General features: G+C 41.8%; 2 protein-coding genes across 9 annotated transcripts in view; one reads left to right on the top strand and one right to left on the bottom strand.

Annotated features, from left to right (window-relative positions):
- Nucleotides 1-19,129, top strand: part of LOC110981274 (uncharacterized) — a 24,128-nt gene extending 4,999 nt beyond the window's left edge. For both annotated transcript variants that reach the window (XM_022238703.2, XM_022238704.2), the window contains exons 4-18: nt 3,569-3,718; nt 4,405-4,579; nt 5,297-5,491; nt 6,089-6,312; nt 7,095-7,312; nt 8,043-8,211; nt 8,354-8,512; nt 9,301-9,462; nt 10,062-10,306; nt 10,693-10,879; nt 11,629-11,706; nt 12,427-13,630; nt 14,242-14,486; nt 15,415-15,515; nt 16,074-19,129. In XM_022238703.2, the coding sequence (XP_022094395.2) occupies nt 3,569-3,718; nt 4,405-4,579; nt 5,297-5,491; nt 6,089-6,312; nt 7,095-7,312; nt 8,043-8,211; nt 8,354-8,512; nt 9,301-9,462; nt 10,062-10,306; nt 10,693-10,879; nt 11,629-11,706; nt 12,427-13,630; nt 14,242-14,486; nt 15,415-15,515; nt 16,074-16,229 (3,668 nt within the window). In that variant the 3' untranslated portion in view covers nt 16,230-19,129. The remainder of the gene's footprint in view (nt 1-3,568; nt 3,719-4,404; nt 4,580-5,296; nt 5,492-6,088; nt 6,313-7,094; nt 7,313-8,042; nt 8,212-8,353; nt 8,513-9,300; nt 9,463-10,061; nt 10,307-10,692; nt 10,880-11,628; nt 11,707-12,426; nt 13,631-14,241; nt 14,487-15,414; nt 15,516-16,073) is intronic.
- LOC110981275 (uncharacterized) overlaps nt 18,850-27,557 on the bottom strand; it is a 37,350-nt gene continuing 28,642 nt past the window's right edge. For all 7 annotated transcript variants that reach the window (XM_022238718.2, XM_022238711.2, XM_022238709.2 and 4 more), the window contains one exon: nt 18,850-27,557. In XM_022238718.2, coding sequence (XP_022094410.2) covers nt 25,950-27,557 — 1,608 coding nt within the window. In that variant the 3' untranslated portion in view covers nt 18,850-25,949.

Here is a 27,557-nt window from a genome sequence, read left to right as displayed (position 1 = left end):
GTTGTGGCCTGTGTCCTTGGATGGGACCTTTGTTGCTATTTGCGTCTCACTATCCAGGTGTGCATGTACATGTACATGTACTAGTACATGTATGTACATGTACATGTAAGTGGCTCTCTGTGAGTACAGAGGGTGATGCAAATATAGCAGTATTGAGTTGCAGGCTCTAAGGGAGTTGACAAGGTCTTGCAAACTTGATGAGATGGGGGGGGGGGAATAATTTTACAGAGCTATGAGCCAGTATTATTTGAATTAGGCCCTCCCAAAAAGTTCTTCTTCGTATTACCTGGCATTGGAAGGAAACTTTGGGGGGAAATTTTCCATACCAATTCAGTGTGCTGCTACAGGTAATTAAAAGCAATAGAGGTCGGTTGGCATTTGTTTATTAAAATGAAGTGAACAACAGAAAATGCATACATCAATAAATCTGTTGAACCTTTTTGTGCCACATTCAAATTACAAAAGTGGACACAGTGTTTTTTTTATTTCTACTTTCACGTTTTACCAAATCCCCCCAACCCTGAAAAAAAGTTGAGACTCAAAATCAAAATAGGTAGGTCAGTGAAACAGGAAGTGTAACTGTATTTCTGTTAGTTTGTTTTGTGTACTAGGGATAACAAAGATGATACATGTACATGTACATTTTTTTTGTTGTAACAATAATGTTTATACAATGTAGTACTTGTATCATTCTTTGGGAGAACAATGCAGATGCCTACAGATCAATTTTCTATCCCAACCACTCTCATTTTTGCCAACTTATTCGTATGCGCAGCCAAAGTTTGCAGAAATATCACCCTCAATTTCAGCTTATACTTTGAGATGTGTTTTTGCCCATTACTTGTGAAGAACATCATATTTTCTGAAATGTTAAGTACTTACAAGCAGTAGCGCCCGTCATTTGGTATTTTGAAACTGACACTTTTTAGCCCTTTTTAAACACTTTCATGTTTGTACTGATTGCCAGCCATAGTTTTAACAGCCACTTGTACTTGTAGGTGACTTCTACAGCAGCAATTAAGAAAGAGCTGTATTGATCAGAACCTCTCGTAAAGATGAGAGAGCTTCTATTCAACAGAGCTCGTTCTGAGATCTCAGGAAAAAGATTTCAAAGATTGACATTGCATTGCTCTTTCACTGTTATGCATTACATGTCCTAAACGCTTACACTTACATGCATTTAAAGAACTATCCACGGAGTTACTAGTACATTGTACCATCAAACCTGAAGTATCTTGGATAATTTTCTAATCTCTGAGTGACCAGAAATAATGTTTATAAAATCTCTTCATACAGAACATGTACTGGTGTGAAAATGTACTTCACAACTTTCTTGAGTCACACAGGTATTTCTGAATTTGTATTCAAGTATTGTATGAAAAAGTGAACACCGAATGTTTTTAACTCATTGGACAGTGTGACAGTAAATGGTCGTTGTTATTGCATGTAAGCTATACATGTTTTAAGCATTATGTTTACATTCTTGAAGTGATTACATTTCATTTTATAGTGGTCCATTGCATATTACACTAAGTTGCGTTACTTGTTTATTCATAACAGAGCATCATGTTTCTATGGAAACCACATTATAGAGTACTTGGAAGCACCATTCACCTTCATTACACTTAACCATTTTGTCCTTCCCAATCAGTTCCCTGGGTAGGGTCTGTCTTTGTTGAAATGCAGTGGACTGAAGCAATTTACGAGGCACTGCTTTTGTATTGTTACAGTGAAGCACAGGCATGAACACATCTGTCATGTTCCATTTGTCAGCTTGTAGAATACATGTACAAAGTTTGTACATACAACCCAAGCCATGTTGGATAGCAGATCTGGAGGCTTTAATCTGCTGGTTAGGCATTGTAGTTGGGAGGTTAACTGGTGGGGTCTTTGTACAGAATAGTCTGTGAAATACGTGTATGTCTTTATTTGAGCAGTTACTGACCAGACTAACGCAGGCAGGAAATCACTTACAATTTGTCCCCTTGTAACAGTCACTAACAGTAAAGAATCCAAGAATTGTGGCAGTGGATGTCGAGAAAACCATCAAAGACAGGCTAGCCATAATTTGAGATTTTTATAGCTGGGGTCTTCTACAGTACAGTACAGTACATGTTCAGTATTCCTTTGCCCTCACTGTGTTTTTCTTCCAAGATTAAACAGAGATAGATTGGATTTGCATGTGGATACAATGTACATGTATTTATACATGCAGCCCTGCTTTTTTTTCTCCATTGAGGATGCATTGAAGAATCCCTTATGTGACAATGATCTCGACTCAAGCCAGTAAATCCAGTATATTCTTTTGTCTGATATTCTCAAGAGTAAAGATGCCTTGATACACATACCATGCATTGCAATAATTTTGTTGTGTTGACCTGTTGGGTAATTACATGTACAGTGTTCATTACCTTGACCGACTGAGCACCAGCATCCCCATGATTAGAGTTGATGTAGGAGTACCGGTATTAATCAGTTACCATGGTGAGGTGTTAATTGGGGCAAGTTCGATCAAGGACCATACATGTTGTTAACCACAGTTCGACTTACTCTGATCGAATGCAGACTAGTCGACAGTGGTAGACTAGTCTAGTCATCTACATGTACGTGTATATGTACATGTATTCACGACCAGCCAAGGTTGGTCGCATAGTTGGTTGCCATAAATCGTAGAACAGTGCAGAGAGGACCAGTTATGAGAAAAATGCTGAAAAAACAGTATGTCGCTAGTAACAGACCATTTTCACTTTTATTTGTGCTATTTTGCCCTTCCTGGGGCCACCTTTTATCCCCTTCGACCTGACGACCTAACAACTAACAACTATTGCCTTCACTTCACTTCACTGCACATGTGCTAGTATGTCATGAGTCAACCACTTGTTAACTATTGGTCCTTGATTGAACTTACCCCAAGAGGCATCATGTCATTTTGCATCTTTGTAAGGCACATAAGGAGTAATTGAGTATTGTGGCATTGAAAGTACGAGAGTTAAAGCTGCAGCCATGAATTTTTTCAATTTCATTATAATTTCAAGTTCTTAAAATAACTATTTCTATTTTTTCTAAACCCCCCCCCAATTTTGAACCTTTCATTTACAGTGATGGCAAAGAAACCTGTAAGTAAAAAATTGCTGATTCATGGGGAAAAGTTTTAAATTGTGGGTATGCTGTAAAAAAGTATGGATCCGACTTGTTGCTTAGTTTATAACTGAATTGTTTGACACTGCCTAAAGGTAAGGTGTCAAGTTTTTTCTTCATTATGCATAGTGGGAAAAACAGACACATCTTATCTGTCATAGCCAATGCCTTTTTCAGTTTTGGGTTGTTTTGTACATATCATTTTGGTAGTTTGTCAATTTCATAAGCCATTGTGGCCTCATGTCTTGTCTATGGTTATTGTATGTTCATCCCTGTACATTAGAAAACAATTTTTCTTATGTGACTTCCAAAGTGTGTCCCAAGACTTGTGCCTATCTGAAAAAGACACTGCGTGCCTTCCCTTTCTCATGCATAATTATTAAACCAGCAAGAATTGATTTTTAGTGGAGTTCCTGTTTTGTTCATTCAGGCACTAAAGGTTTCCATGACAACCTGACCACCGCTGTTCGCATGGTAACTATCGACAAGGACAGGGAGGCACTAGGAATCAGCATTCAAGGAGGGTCTGAGAAAGGCCAAGGGATCTTCATCAGCACTGTGGAGCCTGGCTCTGTGGAAGGTAAACATCTACATGTAGAAAGGAAAACAAGTCCATTGTTAATAACCATACTAACATGGAAAATTTAGCTCCAGTATTCCAGGATCATAATTTCAGGGGAGACTATGTCAAGGGAATTGTTCTGTTTCGTTGATTGGAACATTTCCTAATTGCTCTGAAAAAAAGGATCGACAAAAATGTTGTGCAGGTATCTGCACAGTGCATGTTCATGAAATATCTAAAAACATTTCAAGAATTTGGGCAACAAAAGTATGTAGCAAACAGCTTTTGTAGAAAGTATACATGTACATTTAGATATGTACTAGTAGTGGGCATAGAGTGCTCATAATAACTAATAAACCAGTTAAGAGCTAAACCTTGCTTTGAAAAGCCTGATAAAAATCTCCTTTAATGTACATGTACCTCGACAGTGTTGAATCCATCAATGTCAGTGTACAGGTGTAATTCATGCCTCCTTAAGAGGCCAAGGTTAAACTCCAAGGCATTTTTTGTTGAGTTTGCCGTATCCTCCACAGTATGGAAACAACTACCACTTTTATTATATTTGAACCTATTCAAGACATTAACATTAGCAATCTTGCAAAGTCCTCCGTAAACCTGATGTAGATTGTAGGATATGGCAGTGTGTTAGGCTTTAAGAAACCAACTTCTCTTGCACCAAAATTTTCCCTCTGATTTGCATGCAGAATTGCTTGGATTAAGCCCCGGGGACCAGATCCTGGAGGTTAACAACATCAGCTTTGACAACATCAGCAGCAGCAGTGCGAGCACGGTGCTGCAGGGGAGCAGCCGGCTCAGGCTGAAGGTGAAGCAGTCCGGCTGGGTACAGGGACACCGCATTGCCAAGGAGAAGACAACCTGGTAAGTCCCGTCCCCTTTTTCTTTTATGGTGGAGAGGTCAGCGTTTAATAAGTCTGTAAAGTGTGAGCCTTGTCTGATGACCTTCACTGGTGAGTGTGAGGACTGAGGTATAAAAGGGCCAAAGAAGTACAGGCATAATTTTTCATAGTATTGCAAATAAACTGGGAAATGCAAAAACCATCAACATCATGGGAGTTTTGTAAACCAACAGAGGCACTTTCATGTAATAACAATTCTCCTTTGGGAAGCATTTTGCTACATGAGGACCGAAGTGTGAGTTCATTTTGAAACACCAAGTGTGGTGCAAAGGAATTTACTACATGTGAGTGTTGCACGGTTGGTTCACTCAGTGGTTCTCGTGTTAATGCCTTTTTACACACATACATGTAATTGAGCCTGTGACGTATTCACTTATGTATTCTCTATCATGAAGGGCAAGGCACTATTTTTCTTTCGATTTCCCACAAACTAAGCACAGGTATTTACCGCAGAGGACAAAATTAAACAAGTGAAGGACTGGCCACAGAGAAGGGTCAGGATCTCTCAGTCCTTTTGTGTGTTTTCCTTCTGTGATCAAGTGAAATAAGTACACACTTGTTAACAAATGTTTTTTGAAGTGTATAGTGAAGTTATTTTCAGTTGAAAATCGAAGTTGAGACCCCCACCTCCCACATTTCTGTGTGTTGCATGCCTACATGTACATGTATGATATTTTAGGTTTGACACTGTACGAAGGAAGATAGTCGCTGGAGAGTTCAACGACGTGGACCCTTCCCACGCTGCCATGGGAGGCACGCGGCTGCTCAGCGGAGGTGACGAGAGGCGAGTCATCATCACCCCATCGCCACGGCGATGCATTGGCTTCAACATCCGGGGAGGGATGGAGTATGGTGTGGGCATTTACGTATCCAAGTAGGTCCCTGTTGAGGGGTGTGTGTGAAAACGTTGACTTCCTGTGTTGAGTGGAATATAGCCCTGGGGTCCCATGTCTTGCAGCATTTTGAAACACTCCACACTTTTGCAAAAATTTTCTGTCTTAAAGAACTTTTCCATTTGTGCTTTGCAAGTTCAGTGTTTTTCTCTTGTTAGTTGGATGTGTTATGTTGCAATTTTTAAAACAGATGCATTGCTTTTCAAATGAGTGATTTTTTTGGGCACATTTTTAAATGGTATTTGAATTTTGGTAGTCCAAAATTACTCTCAGTTGCGTTGAACTGAGGGTGTTTGTTGGTGAATAGTGTTATATACTTTTTCCTGAGTCTGATATGTAATTATTGCTGTTATTTCTTAAATACTTTTGCTGGTGTTGCAGCCAAGTCCACACAAATCCATCACAGGTATCCACTCTGAAGTCAAAACATCAGCTCTTCTAATCAACTGTGACAAGGCATTGTCTATCATTATTCATTCCCTGTGACATTTGATGTGTAGTTTGACTCTTGATAAAGTCAACTGCAACTCTGACTGTTAGCTGCAGTATGTATCCGGAAATTTTTCCCTGATTCCCAGAGTTGACAAGGGTGGGCTAGCAGAGGCCCACGGCATCTCTGTGGGTGATCAGATTATTGATGTGAATGGAGTGTCGACAGAGAGCGCCACCCACGCCCAGGCGGTGCAGCTGATACGCAACCAGCCGTGTCTGATCATGACCATTCGGAGTGTCAACCGGTACCCGGCCTACAAGGAACTATGTGAGGACTACGGATGGGCAGACAGGGATACCCAACACAAACGTGAGATTGCATAATCGCACTTAATCATCCTAAAAAGAACATTAACCACTTCTTGCTGGGTGGAATTTGCATATGTGGGATGAGTTCTCTGGGCAATTTTCAAGATTTTCTGTTTTCAAAATTCTTTAAAAATTTATAACTTCATTTACTGGAAGCTTACACCCACACAAATGACTGTCCGGTGGCTACTCTAATCTGACAGGTAACCTCCATTGATGCCCAAGTATTGCAGCCGGGCCTGCCACCCAGTATAGAGAGCCCAGATTGTGCAGTGTTGTGTAATTTCCTTTGTTCCTGAAATTGGCCTGTTGCTGAATGGCAGTGGTGTCTTTTCAAATGCAGTCAGATTAGCGTGCAGCAGTACTGTATTGCTCATTTCTTGAGTGCTAGAGCACTTTTGTCCCCGCTGATAATCCGTGGGCGCTGCATGCTGCAAACAGTGGTATACTGTTTTAAAACAATGGCAGATTACCTCCGCTAATGCCAGCTGAAAAATGATGGCAGTTCCCAGCAGCTCGTTTTTTTGTTCAGAGAACGGTCTTTTGTTACAAGGCCCAGTTCCTTTGTCCGAAACCCAAGGTGCCTGGTACCGCGAGCCCTGGCACCAAGTGGTTATATAAAGGTGGATGGTACTTGTTCCACACAAATTGCTTACAGTAAACCTGAAGGAAATTCTGTTAAAGGAGACTCACTTTGCACATCAGAATAAGTTTTCTTAGGAAGGATAAAGGGTGAGACTTTTTTTTTAAAGTGAAATAATAACATTTTTGTATGTACTTCAGGGCGACACAGTTCCTCACCCACTTCAGGCACAACGCCCCTGACCCACACAGAACTCATTGACGCTATCCCAGTGGAGGTAGCTGAACAGTACACCCAGACGCATGCACACAACGAGAGCAACAACTGGGCACCCAACCAATCAATTACCATGTCACCTACCCCAATCCCAAAGTCATCCAGGTCGTCAGTAGCAACAGAAACAACATCCCTAATACAGGTAATGGTAAAGGAAAGTCCATGTAAATAATTAGTCTACCATCCCTCCCGCGCGGAAACAAAAGACGGTGTCTTTTTATATTGTGACGATGTCCCTTTGGTGGTGATTCACTTTCGACGGGTTCATCTTATTTCAATTGAATAACATTTATATCCACATTGTAGAAGCACTAATCTAAAGCCAAAGCTTCCGGTGGATATGCCAAACAGTACAGGAGAAACAAGGCAATGCCGATTAACGAATCTAGAAATAATAACTATAATTAAGGACCCATGAGTTCAACAAAGCAAACAAGACGAAAGAAAATATGAAATTTAGACATTATAACTTTAACTGTATGCAGTTAAACGAGGGAGACATGACTGCAAATAACAGATCGGTAATTGTGAAACTAGCTTAAAAAAATGATGAATTACGCCCTTTGTACAAGCTGTACTGAACCTGTGCAACCGATTTCTATTGAAATCTTTGAGTGTGAGTCAGGTGCCCAGTGGACATGGTTCCCAACACCTTCTCTCCTCTTGCTGCAAAGCAGATAATACGGATTCTATCTACACATGTGTATGTGCTATTTTTTGTTGACATGCCCTAAATTAGGGGGCATGTACGTGTACAGTATAAGTCTGCATGTCATGGCTTGTGAGATGACGTGATAAATTTTTCAAAGCACATTCATTTGTATGTAAAAAGCAATAACTGGATACTTGTTTTGATGTTTCTTTTGTTGCAGAAGCACGTGCCTCTACCATCCCAAGAACAAAAGTCTGTGGTGGAGCCTAAGCAGGCCAGTGACAGAGCAAGTAGCCCATCCCGGTCTGGAAACCAGACTATCATGGGTACCACTGCACTGACCAATGACAAGAGAATTGGACGGTCGCATAGCATGAAATTCCCTGGAGGTGAGAAAGCTATCCACGTTTTTTGTGCTTGTGTCTGCTTTCATGTTGGGTGACTTCAGAGCGTTCAGTTTGGATGAATTCATGGACATTCCTAAAAGTGCCACGATTGTGAGTGAGTAGTTCCTTTGTGTGGATTTCACAGAGAAAGAGTTGCCAGTGTTTGAGAAGGAGATGCAGGGAAAAGAAAGTCGGCGAGTACAGAGGAACCGCACATTCAGGGAGATCCTCTTTGGTATGAAGATGAAGAGCAGAGACAAGAAGGAGAAGGCAGAGAGGCAAAGGGACAAAAAAGCCGCTGACAGTAAGTTGGATTCAGATGCACGAAACTACTGAGCAAAATGCATTTGCTCAGTATGATACATTGAATGCTTAACAGTGACAGGTTACCAACCAAATTATCAAAGCAATATGTATTACTTTTTCTGGTTGTCCGCTGAATTTTTGCGTAGCACGTTAAGCAGCACTTGGACTTGGTTGCCATCTTTCTTTGCCAAAAAAATCAAGTCGTTTACTAAATTGATCTTGATTACCTGCTCAAAGTTCCATAGTTTTTTGTCTTTGTTTTTTGTTCCAAAACCTGAGTTGTATCTCGATGTGGACAATAAAACATGAAGTGTCTGTACTCTTAACCACTTCCTGCCGGGGACTCTGGAATCGGAGACATATGGTTTATATGCGTGGCCCGGGTCTCCGAACTCGGACCACTGGGGAGAAAAGCGCTCCACCACCGCAGTGATGAGCCACACAGCACCGTTGCACGCTAATCTGGCCCCTATTGAAAAGAGGTCAGCAGTGCACTGAGCCAGGTTCGTGGACAAAAGACAGTTATACAACACCGCACAATCTGGGCTCTGTTTACAAGGCTGCTGGCCTGGCTGAAATACTCAGGCATCAATGAAGGTCACCTGTCAACTTAGAGTAGTGCCTAAAGATTACTTCGTGCAGCTATAACCGACCGTTAAATGAAATGATGAATTTTTGAAGGATTTTGAAAATGGGAAAAAATGACAGTCATGCCGGCCCAGCATCATCAACATTGAAAAATGCCCCGGCGGGAAGTGGTTAACACTTGTTTTCATGTGTATACAGATCCAAAGCGCATCAAAAAGAGATACCCCTCAGCAGCAGCGTATGCCAGTCTGAAAAAGAAACCTTCAGTGGAGCAGCAACAGGTTGGCGGTAATGTTAACCAGTCAGAGGTTATGACAGCTAGCTGGGCCACAAGAAGGCCCAACGAAAGAGAGTCTGTCGGTAAGTTTTCCTCTTACCTACCTGCACTTCTGGTTTGTTTGCCAATATCTTATCCCTTGCAAACTTTTTGGTTGACTTACCAGAGCTGATAAGCAGAAAATATTGTTTAATGAACTTACATTAAGTATTAATGGGCCATTCTTTTAAAGTGCATTTCACACAAATCTGATGTCTTCATTGTTATATCTGCTCACTGGGCATTAAACATTCCTAAAGACCACCTCAGCTTCCTTTTTAGTATAAAGCTCAATGTAGCCATTTCAGGTGCAATGCTGGTAGTCGACACAGTAACCATATCCCTGCCCTCACAAATGCCCATTTATATTTCTGGATGGAGAGAAGCAAGTCGTGGTAAATTGACTTGCCCAGGGTCACACCTTGCACCAAGCTGCTGGATTTGAACCCCTGACACTATGGTTGGGAATTTTAAACCCTAACTACCAGGCCTTACTTTCTGAGTGTTGGCCAAGTCAGACCTTTGACTTGGTAACACAAGTCCACCCAACTCTGATGCCGTATGTAACATCTGTGAAGGATTTTGTTTTCGGTGTTTTTATTTCTGAATTACAATTTTCAATTTTTCTGTTAAAAACCCCCAGCAAACTCCAATCCAGGCAGTATTGCTCGCCGTCGCAGTTCCAGTCCAGTCAGTACTTTCCTCCCTCAGCAAGTGACCACTGCAGACGCCCAGCAGCCAACAACAACTGCATTCATGCATGGCGCAGGCACTCAGCTCATGTACTCAGAGGCTTGCTATGCCAGCGCCATGAACGTCCTGGAGGACATGGCCAAGAAGCTGCTGAATGAGGACGAACGAGCGGCCATCATGAGGCACGTCCGATGGGTGAGTCGCCAAAAGCCAGAACTGATATTATAGAAATGTTCATGACTCAGTTAGACTGTGTAGCATAAGTGCTGATACAAGCTTTGTAAATGCTTGAACTTTCTGCTCTTGGCTGCAATCGAAATTCAATCTAAATGTGATGTAACCTATCAAAATAAGTCACAAATCGCCAGAGACACTGCTGAGTTGAAGGCCTTTGCAAGAACCAGGCATAATGTAACATGTAACATTTTTCACCCACATATTGTCCATTTTCATCATGTCGCCAAACTGAGTGAATACTTCAAAACAAAGACTAAAGTTTGCCCTATCTAATGGAAACCTAATGCACAGTTGCTGAAAAAAAGACTATTTTGTTGGATGTGTGTCCTCTTTCCCTCTTCTAGTACCACCAGGAGGGTCGCATTGAGAACCTAGTCTTACCCATCCTGGCCATTCTCGACAAGCCAGAGAAAGTTCTGCTACTGAGGGAGGTCCGTGGCGTGGTGGCCCCCTCAGACCTGGGCCGCTTTGACAGCATGGTGTCCAGGAGGGAACTCCAGGCATATGAACAGCTGCAGTTTGGACGGAAAGGTTAGTCTTTGAGATTTGTCACTCAAAGGGGAAATTTTGGTAGCCTTATTGGTAAAAGTATTTTTAAATGGGCAAGGACAAATTCTCTGCCATCCACATCTTCGGCACTGGTGAAAGTATGACGGTTTGCAAACTGAAAAGGAGATTGCTGTAGTCGAGTGCATCCCAGGTCCTGTCACAAGCCCTTCACAGGTGCTTCCAAAAGACCAGTTATGAGTTACAGGGTGAACAGTGACAAAGGAATGCTTTTGTCTCAGCTCAGCTGAAAGCTTGTGACTTAGCTTGAGACTGGCTAATGTGTGATGAACTTGGAGGGACTTGTGATTGACTCAAATACAAAACTGTTTGGAGCAGGGTTGAATTTGTACAAAAACATCTGCAGGTGAGATTGAATGTAGGCATTTGCAAGTCTAGAAGGCGAGACAGCTGATATAAAACTTGTTGATTTCATAGTGCATGCTGCAGTGCACAGGGTAAAGTTAGAACTCATATGCATGTGCCAAGCTGGGTGTAAGTGTGAGGTATGAGAGACTGAATTTCACTGGAGTCCAAATGGCATACAGCACCAGAGCAGCTGGAAGATGTGCATGTATTCACTATAGGCAGAGAGGACCTAGCTTTAGCACCGCCCACATCTCTAAACACCAGTCCAGCTAACATTGCATTGAAATGGAAACTGCGCTTGCTGTGAACTCCACTGCAAGATTATTTTATATCTTTGGCCATGTCGAATTTTTTGCGTTCTTTAGATCTGTCACAGCCACTGAATTCCATGAGGCGAAATTCAGTTGGCAAGCCAAAGAAGACAATATTGGAGCCTAAACCAGGTAAGTGCAGTCCACTTGGCAGAATGCCCACCAAGACATCAAACTATAGATCTTGCTTAAACTGTAGCTCTCGTAAGCATGCATTTAGTTCTTGCTTTGCAGCAAGCCATTGAGTTACATTCAGATGTTGGTTTAAGGAGATTGTGGTAAAGCCATGGTTCATCATTTGGCAACAGAAGCTAACTGTATGCCCTTTTGGGAGATCGTCAGAAATGGGGCTAGATCGTTGAAAGTTGAACTTTGCCACTATTAGCTTACCAGGGATGTGAGGTCTCTTAAAGGCAAGTTACAATGATTGTGCCATCAGGCTTGAAGTGGAGAATTGAGAAGTTTAAAAAGTTCTTTGCTGAAATGCCAAGCGGGTTAAAGTTGACATGTCATGATGCATAATGTTGTTGTCTGTGTGTTCAATGAAGTGTCGACAGTTGGCATCCGTACATTATAAGTATCCGGAATTCAAACGGAGTTACTTTGACTAGAAGCCAAAGTTTCAAATTCTGAAGTATCCTGTTCTGTCACAGATCAAAAGCACAAGGAATTTAGAACGTATTCAGGGAGGTCCTTTGCCAAAATACCAAGCTATATATGCTATTTCTTTCAGTGATTTTTACAAAGTGGAACCAATCAGCTTAGTAGGTTATGAATACTGGAGAGTCAAAAGAGATCACTGTCATTGGAGCTCAATGATTGTAGTTTCTGAAAAATCCTTTTTGTTTACAGATCAAGAGGGAAAGTTCCTCTTGCAGACCCAGGAAGACATCGAGCAGGACAGGCGTCGACAACATGAGCTGGAGGAACTACGGAGGGAGAATCAAAGTAAGAAGTCCGGCTACATTGACCAGGGGAAAGGTGAAGGTGAGGAGTCAGGAACTGAGGATGACAACTCTCTGCACAACAGTGACATTGCTATGTCAATGTTCGACAACCCTGGCAAGAGTAATTTTGCAGAGCCTGAAATGAAGACTGGATCGCCCGACTTTAAGGAGGGCAGCAAGACCTCAAATGCATCTCTAGCTTCGACTGGAGAAGAGAGCGATGTTGTTGTTGCGGTCCGAGAGAGCATCGTCGAGAAATTGCCTGTCACCTTGGACAAGCATCAGCAGAGTACATCAGAGGAACAGAATTTAGGAGTGGCACTGAAGGAAGGAGGCGAAGAGAATTCTGCATTGGGAAGCACAGAGAAGGATGGAAAGAGAGCAACGGATTGGTCCGATGAGAATTTGCTACCCATAGTTCTTGTGCAAGATGAAGTGAAGGAAGAGGAGAAAGAGAGATGGGTGCTGCCCAGGATTGAGGACGACACCTTGGAGACTGATGATGTCTCGCCCCAAGCCCCTATGGTCTATGATGCTGAGATATATGGACTTGATGGAAGTGAGGACGGTGAGGAGGTTGACCTTCCCAAGTTTGAAGATGGGTCTTCAGACAGTGATGCTGACAGCAGTGCTCCTGAGGACTCTCTCAAGCCCAACAAGAGCGGCTTGTACAGTCTGATCCAGACAAACAGTGACTCCAGACGAGGTGTTGCTACCAACTCCACAGCGACGTCCCCGGCATGGTCCTCACCGGATGCTTTCTCCCCTGTCAGTGAGATGACCCTGCCACCCACGCCCACATCCTCAGTAGGCAGTCCATTGTCTCCAGCTGTCCCCAAGACCCCTCCCAACACGGTTCGCTCCCCACTCACCCCGTCCAGCAACGAGTCAGCATCAGGGACCTATGACGCGCCAGTTGCTGAGGAGCCGATCTATGCTAAAGTGGATCTGAGCCGGAAGAAATCAAAGCAGCCAGTCAAGGACAGTCTGTCAGTGGAGGGGTCAGTGGATGGGTCTCATGATAGTGCAGACAGCGATCGTCGCAGCCCATTCAGAGTGACCTTTACTGAGTACAGAGGTTCTCCCGTGCCATCCAGAAAGGGCATTTTGTAAGTCACAAAAATCACTTGCTGTCAGATTTAGGGTATAGAATCGCAGCAAATTAGTTTTTAAACTCTTTACATGGTTTGAAATATAACACAGAGTAGGAAACTAGGGGCACATTCTCTATTCATAAAGAACTCTAAGACATTGAGGCCTGGTCTTTGCAGTGCAAAATCATGTCCTCCCAATTCAAATGTTGGAAATGTTGGGATTGTAAGGCGAAGAACTAGAAGACAAACTGATGGAGAGTTTTCTGATGGTTTACAACATTGTGTGGTTGTCAGTTGTGTAAGGTGTAAAATTGTTTGAATGTAAGGTGTAAAATTGGGTATTTTTACAGAGTTATGCCTATCATTGCCTAAACAGAAGAAAGTAGCTGAGTGATGCCTATCAAGACATTGGGATTTCTATGCGTTTCGGCCTCTGGTGAAAAAACGTTTCACTGACTGGGAACTGTTTGGGATTGTGTCAGTTTCTATGCAGTTTTGAAGCATGGCATCACATTGTGATCACAATGTAGTGGAAGAGTTTTGAATTCTGTAGGCTCTACACATATAATTATGTCAATATTTGCCTGGACTGTTTTGTTATGGGCCAAACTCATTCTGTCTGACAGGAAGAACAGTTTCCGCGAAGATGAGGCTCCCTCGGTAGAGAAGCGACGAGCCAACAGTGACTACATGGATATTGAGGACATCAACCTGGGTGAGCCAGCGCCATTCCAGGAGATTGATGCTGAGATGAAAAGCCGCATGGCCTCCTCACCCGGCACTGCCCAGGCTGAGGACAAAACAGTGGAACAACTCAAGACTGGAATGGAGACTATGACGGTCACCTTGAGCAAAAGCAGGCCCTCATTGGGTAAGCACTGTGTCTGTGATCAAGTTGTTATGATTGTTAAAATAAAGTCCAGAGCAAAAGTTATGTGTGTGATACTGCAGGACTGCTGAGCCAATGCCGTGCTGCTCTCAAGCAAAAAAACATTGTCAGGCAAATTTAAGTGCTAGGCACACAATCAGATGGAAATCAGTGACAAGCAGTATGTGGTGTGGAATTTTTGACTGGTACCCCTGCATTGCTTAATAGCAGTTACTTGTACTTGGTGATATTTTGAGCTTGTCTTCCCCATAAATTGGCCCTGGATGAAGACAACAAACCATGGTATATCAGTGAATTAATGGCTTCAACATTGGAACAAGTCAATCAGCAAGTAATGGTGTAAACAGTCTTTAGTTTGGGCTAAGACGGTCTGTTCTGTTCCTGTGTTATCCCCAAAGTACAGTGGCTCGTATTCGCCAATTTGTTACACACTACCCCTTTTTCTTTCGGTGTTATATCGCCGTACTATGGCGTTATATCGCCCTACTATGGCGTTATATCGCCGTACTATTGCGATACATTGCCCTACTATTGCGATACATTGCCACAAAGTATGGCGATATATCGCCATAAAATACGGCGATATAACGCCGTAGTACGGCGATATAACGCCATAGTAGGGCGATATAATGCCATAATACAGCAATATAACACCGAAAGAAAAAGGGGTCGTGTGTAACGAATTGGCGAATACGAGCCACCGTACCAAAGATACATGTAACTCTGTGTAGCTCTGTTTATTCCTGTTTTTCACCATTCACATGCATTTGTTCTGTGAAATCCTTTTTGATTCAGTTTACTTGTGTTAGAGTGACTTCAGTGAAAGGAAATCCAACACAATTTGTCCTATGCAAATTTGTGAGTAGCATGCGCTTGTTATCTTGCCTTGCACCCTGACTTGATACCACAGGCATCAGTGTTTCTGGAGGACGGGATAGCAAGCACCAGCCCGAGGTCAGAATTGATCGTGTATTTCCAGGGGGAGCAGCATCAGACAACGGAATCCTTCAGGTGAGCCAGACACAACAGGACATCATGTGAAACAGACCATTAGGCTTAAAAGTTAAGTTGGATGTCAGTTTTTGAGCAGAAGCAAAATTGTTGGTCTTATTCCAGACCTTAACACGATATATTCAGAATCCTCTGACCTCATTTTGGAGCTGTGGACAAGAACATGACTGATATCCCTGAACTAGATCAGAAGGATGACATGTTTGTTTTATTGTCCAAATTGATTGGATTTTGTTAGAGCTTTCTTTTGGAGTTTGTATAGTCAAAAAAGTAATATCCTTTGCATGACTGTGTATTTTCTCCATTCAGCAAGGTAGTCAATATTCAGTATGAGTTCTTGTTTTGTTTTCATAGCATCATTGCTGTAATTCAAATTGCAATACCTGTTTTTGTTGTTCGGTGGTGTTTTTTAGCATTACATTTTGCTACCTACATACATGTGCATTTCCACATTGGCTTGAATTAAGATACAGTAAGTGGCCTATCAGAAAAGAACAACAGGTGATGTATTTTATGTTTATAATGAGCAGCCTCATGACTTTTTCCCTCTCTAATCAGGCTGGTTGCGAGGTGCTTTTCGTGGACGGGGACTCCCTCCAGGACGTGACCCACCCGCAGGCTGTGGACATCATCAGGAAAGCCTACCATGACAAGAACCGAGGGACTATAGAGTTTGTGGTCAAGCAGCCCTTGGAGATAGACACACACCTCTGACGAGGGTCCAAAGACCAAGGTCAACCGTGGTGAAACTTATGAGATTGCGAGATTAATCAATAAGTGCCAAGGTTTCAACAGGCTGAACATGGAGGTCATTGGGAAGGCCGGTCACAAGTTCACAACCAAAAAATTTGATTGCAGAGTGTGTGGTTAAGCAACCGGCAGAGATGGATACACCTCTGAATAAAGAGTCTTTACATGTAAACCTCAGACACCAAGCAAGTCTATCACAGCAGGAGCAAGTCCGGGTGAGGCAGTCTTGAGATTATTGCAAAGTCTGCATGCACTAGAGACGGCACACTCCAAAGAAAAAAAATGGGTTGCCAGCATGCGCAAAACCCACAGCAAGATTCCTTGCTGACCAAGCATAGAATTTCTGTACTAGCACTGTATTTTACATAATGCCCAAGGGCAGAATTCTGTGGTTTCACAGCTGTAGCATGGAGCCCCATTGTTTTCCGGATTTCTTGCAGTGAGTGATGTTAGGCTGTATGCACCGTGATGTGGGTATATTAATACTAGTACTAGAGTGGTTCATATGGAATTAGGAGTTATTAATGATATATACGTGTAGTACATGACCAAAGAATTATGCTGCTTAATTTTAAGTAGTTTTTTTTTTGTTTGCAACTGGTGTTAATTTTTCCTTCTGTAACAAAATCTAGAAAGCAGAATTTGAAGAAGTGGTACCATTCTTGACTGTATACACATTAAATTCCTCTGACCAATAAGCTTCATTCATGCGATGGACATTTTGGAAAGTGCTCCCCGAATCCATTTCATTTATAGACCTAAAAATGATGTCATGCTTTATCGACGTGCACTTTCTTATAGGAGCTTGATGGATAAGTCCCACCTCACTGCCATAGGGAAGTGCACATGTAGCAAAGTGTGACGTCATCATATTACCAGTCTGTTGAGCGCTCTGAAATGGGGAAGTCTATTTTGCTGTGATTACAGGTGAAACCTCACTTTGAAAAATGTTTTTCTGTGAAAAAAATAAGGTGACCTTACTTCTTATCCACTTTTTAACTACCCATTAGAGCACAAGGATGGTATCTTATAATTTGTCCCAGTTGAATTATCTTTGTCCCCGTGCATATTAATTTTTTGGGGGGAAAATTTATAGAGATCTCATATTCAATTCAAGATGGCAGAAATATGAATAAGGCCAATCAGGAACAAAAGAGGGCGTGTTTAAAAATGAAATTGACAGTCATTTGGTATGCATTCACTGTATAGGTGTGCAAGTTTATGCTCGTTTGACGTGGAGCATGCTGAGTATGCGCAACAAATGTAGTTGGGAACATATTGTCTTTGCAAGCACACAAAACACATGCTAGTACCCGGTTGGAAAACTTGGTACCAGCTGCTGTTCTTTCGCTGGTGAGGGTGCACTTCAGCTCAGGGTGGATAGGGTTATACAACTTGCTGTAATACATCTGAGTCTCATGATTATAAAGAATATTAGTGACATGCATGACTGTAATGCCACCTCAGTCATGGCATCTCTTTAAGATTTTGTCTTTACATTGACTCTAGAAATGGGATGATTGTTGCTTTCATTTGTTATAACATGAATAATTTATTCTACAGAATTCTTTTTGGCAAAGTGCACGCTGCAAGTTTACATTCTTTGGTAAAATTGGGGTTTTGAAGGCACAGAGGAAAATTTATAGCTGCATTTCCATCAAGAGTTTTATGGAGCAGTTTAGCCAAATCTTTCAAATATGGCTATTTTCCAATGATGAAATTTTTGAAGAAAAATATACTTGTTCCCGTTTCTACATTTTGGTATTCTTTACCACAGTAGCATTACTATGATGGCTCAATTCTTAAATGCCTTTGTATACAACTTGGAAAAACTATTTGAAATATATAAATACATGTATAGATATCTAAACTGAAGTTTTTACAAGGTTTGCCGTATGATACTTGTGTGTGGTATTTTCTCATAGTATTTTTGTACTCGGGATGTCTTAACACTTTCTTATCAAGCCTGGCAGTCTTTCACTGACCTAGTTCTTTCATGAAAGTATTTGGTATTCAGAAATGCTGTTCTTTAATTGTAGTCAGATTGTGTTCGAATGTTTTTATGTACAGTATAATATGTGTGAAATTTGTCGACCCAATGCACGTTTGGAAAGGGTCAACAAATTTCGTGCGTTATGATTGGCCAACGTGTTGCAAACTCTTGGTGGCGCACTATCGTAAATCGCCCGTATTCTTATTAATTTTCAAAGTACTGTATGTGTAATCTTCTTTTTTTAAATTCAAATTCCAAGAAAATGTTTTAGGTGTACATAGTGTTGTCAGGATGCCTTTTCAGATGTTGGATATATATCTGTGTCTGTTAACTAATTTTTCCTATGCTATGCTGAGATGAATCCCAAACATCCCAGGTATTTCATGAGATACACATATGAAAATGTGTCTTTAACCAAAATGGTCTCGACCTCAATCCCATAGAAAAACTGCAAGGATGCTGGATGATCCATAGAACAAACCAGACATCAAGCAGGCCACTGTTGTCTTGAATCCACGACCCGAGATTCCTATTGACGATATATTGACTCGTTGCTTGCAGGACCAATCACTAATCTTTAAAATACACATATCATGAAAATACCTGTTTTTTATTTCAACTTCTAAGATCCAAATGGAAGCATATGTTTTTTTTCTACAGTTTGGCCAGTTGTTTTTACAGTGGTGGAGAGCCCACTCACATACTTGATTTGAAAACAACAATGGGTTTGGAATCCCATCATTCCAAGAATGAGATGATTAAAATCAATTGGAAGAAAAGCTTCCATTCCCCTTAATGTTGAGCATATAATCTGTATGGAATGTACAGCATAAAAATTGGAATATTAAAAGATGCAAACAAAATCCATCTTTCTGATGAGGACAAAAGCTGAACTTCTTGAGATTGAGGAAACACTGAAAAACTGGCATTAACTTTCTGCTAACATGTAACAACATCTTAAACGTAATCAACTATCACTTTTTGATAAACTATCCACATCAGTAGAACAAGTACAATGAATGTGTGATATACATTTACAGTGATTTCTTAGTATGATACATAAATTCCTTTCGGTGTTCTTGGATATATCAGGAATAAAACATACTTTTTCAACAAGAAAATATGCTGCAGTTATGAACAGCTATTAAATTTTAAGGACACCAGCTACACATTTGACAACAGACGTGAACAACATGGAGCATTCCTTAGTATTAAAAACCTGAGCTGTTAAAAAGTGACAATTCTGTGTGAATGCTTAGGCTGCATCCGAATCTCTTGTCTAGAGCTAGGTCTAGGTCTTCACTCCATTGGAAATGCGTGGAGATGCGCAGAGAATTGACCTAGCTGTAGCTCTGGAAGCCCGTTTCGGACACGGCCTCAGTTAGAAAGCAATGTGAGATTCCAAGCACAACATTTGATTCTCAAGGAGCCAAATTGGCAAAAATCCAGCCAGTTTGGAAGCCAAAGTGATGAATTTGCCTGTCTAACTAACTAACTGGTACTCGGACACCACAGAAATGGCTTTGGTTTTCAGCTGGTCAAGCTAACAAGACATTACAAAAAATGAGGAAGCCAGCTTGCCAAGGGACAATTGAATGCCTGCTCAAATAATAACATTTGCAATTACACTTTTGGACTTCAAACTGCATGGGAAACACAGGTGGCACCAAAACATGTATATTAGACAACTAGAGCACTACTACCAGTAGCCGTTACCAGCTCTTGTTGCCAAGTCACACACTGCTACATGTACCAAGTGAGACAAGCAACTGCAGTCATGTGCCTTGCTTAAGGTCACAAATATCCCCCCCCCGTAGGTTCATCCATACATTTGGCTAAGACAGCCAGGGTAGCAAAAGCAATATGCCACCACTGATTCACCATGCATTCCAATGCTGATTAGGAAATTATTCATGACATCAATAGAGACAAATGATTCTGTCACATCAAGGTTTCATCTTTCCATATAAAGAACTTGGCATTCACAGACGACGTTTAATATTAAAAACTTTAACTATGTACAAATTACTAATAACACAGTAATACAGTGGTTGAGGTCCAACAATCCTAAATTTTCAAACATATTCTGATTCTCCTCTCAAAATCAATCCTCGTAATCTGGTGACCCTTTTCATAATACATTTAGCACCAATGGTTTCAAACAGTCTGTGAATACAAAAAGGAGTTTTTATGCAATTAATTTTTGTATGCAATTTCAGAAATGTCCTGCATACATGAAAACTATACAGCCTTTCACCAATTATTGGACACATTTTAAACTGCCATAATTTTTCAATTTAACCCTAAAAGAGCCCGGGGGCGTGGCAGACTCTGCCGCCCCCATTTTTCCTGATAATGCTGCAGTGCAGTTGAACCTTTAGGAGTTTTTACAGTACCTTTGTGCAGTCATTTTGACACCACTATTGTGAAAATCGGACGTACCGTTCTTGCACAGTGTGCATTTTTCTGGAGTCTTTCTTCTGTATACTTATACCACTTTGGTGCTCAATGCACGTTGGTTGATATGCATGTAGCCTTGAACTTCAAATGACTGTATCAACAAAATTATACCTCATGCCATTTTTAATGATAAGGAGTGTCTTTAGATGCATGCAAAGTTTCAAAGCCAGAGTGAGGCACAGCCAAGTTCTTAGGGGGTGGAATCCCCCCCCCCCATGGGCCGAAATAACCCAGCTCTTTTAGGGTTAAAAGAATTGTATCAGTAACTTCCAGACATAAAATCTAAATTTCAAAATGTGTCCCAAGCCCCAGATGAAAAATCAAACACAACCTTACTTCAATTTTACTTTTCTTTTTTACAAATTATACAACGAAAAGGACCATAAAACTTCCTGTCATCTTTGGTGACTTTTTTTCAGTCATAAAAATCAGCTACAATGTATTTTTAAAGCAATTAAAACAAAATACAGCATATTTACTTTTTGAATGTATGACAACTCAGAACTAATGACCAACTGAGCTGTATTTTTGTTTGAATGTTCCAGGAAAGGTCACAATTTCTGCTTTCTCAGTAATCAACCCACTAATGGACTAATTGGATAGTCAACAGCAACTCAGTTATAAATGATGGTCACATCCAAGAGTTGTCTAATACCTCTCAAAAATCTGTAAAGAAAATCTCAAATTCTATCAACACAATCAGCTGAAACAACCAACTAGACCACCTCTTAAAATGTAGTACATCTTTTGAAATAGTCGGGAATCTTCCCAAAACTCGCTTCAGTTTGCGGTTCAACCAGGTACATGTACATTGTACACGTCCAAAAACACACAAAAAGCTTGAAACACATACTGTAATCAAGGGTATTAACCTTGACCATGCCAATAACCTCTTAATCCGCTGTGTGAGACACAACCTGGTGCTTGTTTTGTCACATTACAATTTCTATTGCAAAAGGGACAGGGAGCAAGGCTTTTCTGATAGAAAAATCCCAATATTCATCAGGTTTAGATGACATTCTGCAAGACTTGTATCAATAAAGTAGGGTATCAATCTTAAGCTATATACTTCTTGTTCAAAAGCACAGGCATTCTTCAATTTATAATAAATCTCATGAAACAAATTAACCTAAAGTAAACGAGTTGAGCCATTTTCCGTGTAGTTGTTTTCATCTAACAACATGCATGTGGTACTTACATGTACATGTATATCCCTAAGCTAAATACAGCAGGCATAAAAAGTACCAAAGAAAGTTGAGGACCACCACCTGCGTGCATGCTGCTGACCAACTCTGAGTTAAAGAAAACCCATGGTTTAGAAAAAAAAGGAAAAAAGAGAAAGGTGATCTAATTTGCTGATTGAGTTGGTTAAAGTATGGGGTGAGTTGTGACCTTATTTGAGCTGTACCACAGAGCAAACTATTACCCTACAATAATGAGTTGTTCCCTAGTTAAACCAAAAATAAAATATAAACCTTGTTACAACATAAGATCTGAACTGAACCAAATGTTACTGGTTCAGTCCTTATGGTCTAGTCTAATTTGGTTTTTTCTATCTTGTCTACAGTGGACGTGGGAACAAAAGTTAAGTGATTTTATTTAGACTTGAGTTTTCAATAAGTGAAGTTCTGGTACATTGGAGGTGTAAACTAGCCCAACTAGAATTGTCCACTGCTGAGGGAGTGGGTTTTTGATTCACAGCAGGGCAGAATCACTACCTGTCTACAATGGTGAGTTGTCAAGCAGAGTTGATGAAAGAACAGCAAGGATGTGATCTGACCACCTTCGTGTTGAACTAAGGCTGAAATCCCATTGAGTTGCTTGAAAAATAAAAGGACCATAAAAAGAAGCACTTAACTATTCTAATGCTACACTTCCCTGATCCTGATACTTAACTATTCTAATGCTACACTTCCCTGATCTTGACTGCATCAGTGGAGGTTTCTAAGCCCATTATTCACGCTAAGGAGACTAAAATGAATTGTGGAGGCAGTCTTCCTGAACTACATGTACAATGTCCAAGGGAGCTAGTCTACATCCTGAGTTGTCCTGTGGAGTTGATGAAAGAACCAAGACCAGGAACGAGACCCTTAGAGATGAGACTAAGGCCAGCATTCCTATGAGTTGATCAAATCTGTCTTAATATGATGTTTATAAAAAAAATGCAAACAATGACAAATGCTGTGATTCTGCACATGCTCTGACTCGAGTTGTTGAAATTGGAACTGATTAGACATACTGTGCACACCTGCAAAGTTGTGGACTCCACAACTTCTATTTGTACATGTAGAATCAGAAAAAACAGAATTCTTAGTGGAAAACCCTAAGACATAATAAAATCCTGATGAATATTAGGTGCTTCCCTGTCCCTTTTGAATTCTCATTCTCAATATCAATGAGAAAATGTAATACAAACAAGACACATGTACATATATGTACCACGGGAACAAACGAATAGGAAGCATTCAGTGGCGAGTCCGAGTTATAAGTCTAATGTATTACATGCAGCACCGTCCATTAGGGTATAATAAAGGGAATCAGAAAAAACTGACCATCCTGGATTAATGAATTTGTAGCAATCATGCCTTCTCTGAGTTGCCCCTTTCATGTGGGTCATGTGGGAAAAATGGCATTCAGCTTGGTCATTTTCCAAACTCTACCATGTTGCACATCTGAGTGGCATTGTACAAGCAGACAAAAATAAAGATCATAATGCACTCACGGATGTGTAATGTATACAGACTAATTACAGAATCAATTTCAAATCCAGAGCAGAAGTTCATGAATAAATCACTCTGTTGTGTGGGAACCGCTGTGATGTTGCGAAACAGAAACCACTTTGGGAAACAGACGGAAACAATCAGCTCCTGTTCCCTCGAACAACCCCTAGTCTTCCCACCCACGCTAATGGGGTTGAAACCCTGGTGATCAGATAACCCAGGGTAAACAGAAACCAGGCCTGCTACAAGAAATCAAAGCTCTGAATCACAAACTGGCCCCCTCGCTTCAGCAATCCCAACAAATCTAGTAAAGTGGCTCATTTGGAGCACCGGGTCATGGTCCAGGAGAGGTCCAGAGGGACTTGAGGTATGGCAGTATTGTCAAGGTTTCCCATGGAAGGATTTTTTATCGGCTTTGCTATCAGCTTGGCACATTATTCAATTTTTGGGTTAATAGTCAACTCTTCACAATTCCATTCAAATGTCACTTCCCACAATTTCAGCTGGTGGTCTATGTACAAAAGCATACATGTAAGTTGGGTTGCACATTTCACAGTCAACCTTTCAATAACATGTATACAAAAAAAGATATTTTTCCTGTTTTACTGATAACCACCCTGACGGGACTATCAAGGAAAGGCTGAAATCCTACGAAGTGAGGAACACACAAGGGCTCTCTTTGTTGCTGTCTGGGCAACCGTAAACAAATGCAATAAAAAAATTTTTAAAAAATCCCTGGCCTGGAAATAAACAATGAGTCGGATTATGTACAAAGATAAACAAGCCCGGGGAATGACTTTGGAAGTCAGAATGGAATACATACCTGGAGGATATTCAATTAAAATGAAACCTGTTAAATTTAGGCTGCCCTGGTGGGGGAGAGGGGGTTGTGTGGTAGTGAGACTGGATCACTCACCACAGATTCCCTCACCTTTGCATGGTTTTCCCATAACCAAGTAATGATAATTTATCACCCAGTTCAGCTAAGTGAAGATCCAACTATACAATTGGTTAAGTTTGTCCCATTTTGTCAGATTTTCAAGGCTTGAGTAATGAATATACCAGTATATGTAAACAGTTTAACACTGAAGATAAATTGGTCTGCAATAAATTCCATAGCTTTTGTCATTGTAACACATTCCAATTACTTCTTCCTGCAAAATTATAAATAAAAGTAGGCTACTGATCAAATACTTGTTTCAAATCTTTTCACCATTTTACGGTACACATATAAGTACTTCCTCATCGCTGATTTTGTTCCATTAGGCTCCCCATACCCATATTTTAATCCATTGTCAACAGGACCTGGAGAGAAAAAACCCATGAAACGAATAAATCCAAGACAAGGGTTTCGTTGTTTTCCCCTCCAGGCTTGAGATGGAGACTACACTGGACAATAAATCCCTTTCAATGACCCTGCAGCTCTTTTTTTGTGGTTATGGCAAATGCAATGCACAAGAGCTGCCATTGTAAACTACAACCCCTGTGAATTCAATGTCAAGGGGGTGTTTTCAGGGAGCACAATTTAGTTGGGGGATTAGGTGAAAATGTGGTGATTGTTAATAGCCCTGAACTCTGCTGACCCAACACTTGTAGTGCTTCTGTTTTTGTGCTGTGTTCTGACCCCAGCTCAAGTGCTTTTCCAGACATCAAAAAGCAGTATGGGGCATACATGTACATGTACTGTACATGTAGGTTGTGTACACACGCACATACAGTATATGTACATGTATGTAAACATGTGCATGCAGAATGTACGCTTGCCACTGAAGGCAGAATGACCATGTTCATTCCTCATTGGCATTTTTAAAGCCCAAAACACAGCAGTAACATGTACACATAGATGCAATTCAGAAATAGATTTCTCCATCCACTTTTTCAATTACATATTTGTTCCTATGTTCACCACATATCATGGGCAGCATTCACAATTTCATAAACAGATAGATACTGCCAAAGATAAAGTGTACTGTTGTACATGTACATGTAGATGATTCTGATATCAGAACCTTTTTATATACCGGTAGTAACATTAAAAAAGTCACTTGGCATAACAACAATCTTCCAACCACACAATACAGTTTTCTTGTACAAAATTTCAGAGCAAAACATTCATGGCTCACTCAGCCTCAAGGCAATCCACAAAAATTTTTTATCCAAATTTCAAGTAAGCATCTCAGAAGCATCCGTTCCAACTTTAATCCGTTGAACTCTGAGGACTGTTCACTGGGGATATTTCTGGGTAAATAATTATATAACACTTTTGTATGTAGCCCCTACATGTACATTTAGATCAAGCACTGTAACTGGGCTCTAAATAGTCATATACATGGAGATAAATCCATGAATAATTGTGTACAAAAACAGTGTTTGATTCTGGTGGATAAAAGGCAGATTTGGGTTTTACCCAGCAGTCCGAAACATACAACCAGACCTGATAACTTCTGCACTGATAGCTCAGTTGGCTGCAAATGGATTGAAGGAGCTCTGTGTGACATGATTTGTTCTTTCTCAGCAGTGGCTGATCTCCTTGTGTTCTAATTCCATGGTCAGCTGCTGTAACTCGCTCTCCAGGCTGCGATTGCGGCGGCACATCTGCACATAATTCAGCTGCAGCTGCTTCTGATACTTGATCACCTTCTCCTTTTCCTCCTGCCAGACCCGCCGCTCCCGCCCGAAGGCTGCCTCCTGGCCCTGCAGCCGCTTCCTGGTATCTGCCAGCTGCTCCCGCAGGGACCCCACCTCCTCTTGGAGTCCAGAATCCTCAACTGTGGTCCCAGGGGGCCCTGAATTGGTGGCGGTAGCTCCTTGGGGAAGCTTGCCTGTCTTGCCCAGGTTGATCAGATTGGACTGGCTGGTGCTCAGGCTGCGGACCCCCTTGCTGATCTTGTCCAGTTTCTCCTTGTACATTGCACTTTCCTCTCTCAGGTCTGAGACTTGAGTGTGTAGCTCTGTGCACTCGCTCTTCAGCATGGCCACTTCTCTCTCCCACTCATCTGCCCTCCGCTGGGTGTCCTCAGAGTCTCTAGCCCGGCAACGAGGCTCAGATTTTTCCAGTTCCTCCCTCAGTGAAGCAATTTCAGACTCCCGTGATTTCACTTTGTCCATGAGGAAGCCAATCTCTGTCTCCCGCTGGCGCAACCTGTCCTGGAGGACCTGCTGCTCCTGCTCTTTGAGATGCACTTTCAAGTTGTGCGCATTGCTGTCACTCTTCTCCTGGAGGAGCACCAGCTCCCTCTTCAGCTGGAACACCTCCCGCTCCCGTGTGGTCAGCTTAACCTGCAAGTCCATGAAGTCACTCTCCAGCTGCCGCTGCAAGGGCGTCATCTTGTTGCCGCCCCCAGCTTTCCCACTGGACAGCTTGTTCCTGAGCATGCTGCGGTCCTTCTCTGCTTCGCTCAGCTTTTTCTGCAGCTTCTCAATCTCACTGCTCCTCTCCTTAAGGTTTTGTCGGAGCTTCGTAACCTCTTGGTCCTTATCCTCTTGTATCCTCCTGAGCTGCTCCTTCACCTGAGCAATTTCTTTCTCCCGCTGAGCCAGCTTTTCCTTCAAGCTGTTCGCATTGCTCGTAGGATTGCCTTTTCCTGGCAGCAGGCCTCCTCCTGATTTGGCCTTCTTCTGCAGCTGCTGGTTGAGTTTCTCCTGGACCTCTCTCAGGTATGCCACCTCACACCTCTCTTGACTCAGCTCTTTATCCTTGCTGCTGACCTTTGTCCTCAGCAGGGCCAGCTCCTCCTCCTGGAGCTTGACCTCCTGGGCCAGGTTCTCCTTGAGATCCCTCAAGTGGTTGGTCTCCACCCGGGCCTCACCAAGCTCCGCCTCCTTCTCTTTCAGGAGCCTCTTGCAGGCTTCTGGAGTCTCTTCCGTAGTCTGTCTCTCCTGCTTGAGTCTCTCCAGCTCTGCCTCCAGCGAGGCTACGGCCTTGGTCCGCTGGCTCAGCCGCTGCTCTTGGTAGGTGAGCTTGTTTCTCAGGTTGGAGATCTCCTGGGCCTTGAGGCTCAACTGCTCCTTGAGATTCCTGAGCTGCCATTTCAGGTCTTCCACCTCCTTACTGGGTGGATGCTGAGAGGCATCAGTTTTCTCCCGCAGAGATTTCTTCTCCTGTTCAAGCTTGTAAAT

Source organism: Acanthaster planci, linkage group LG13, assembly GCF_054643075.1.
Source record: "Acanthaster planci isolate LZ-2023a linkage group LG13, COTS_SCS, whole genome shotgun sequence".
NCBI classification, from domain to species: Eukaryota; Metazoa; Echinodermata; class Asteroidea; order Valvatida; family Acanthasteridae; genus Acanthaster; species Acanthaster planci.
Note: the sequence above shows the minus strand (reverse complement) of the source record. Positions and strands in the feature narration are given on the sequence as shown.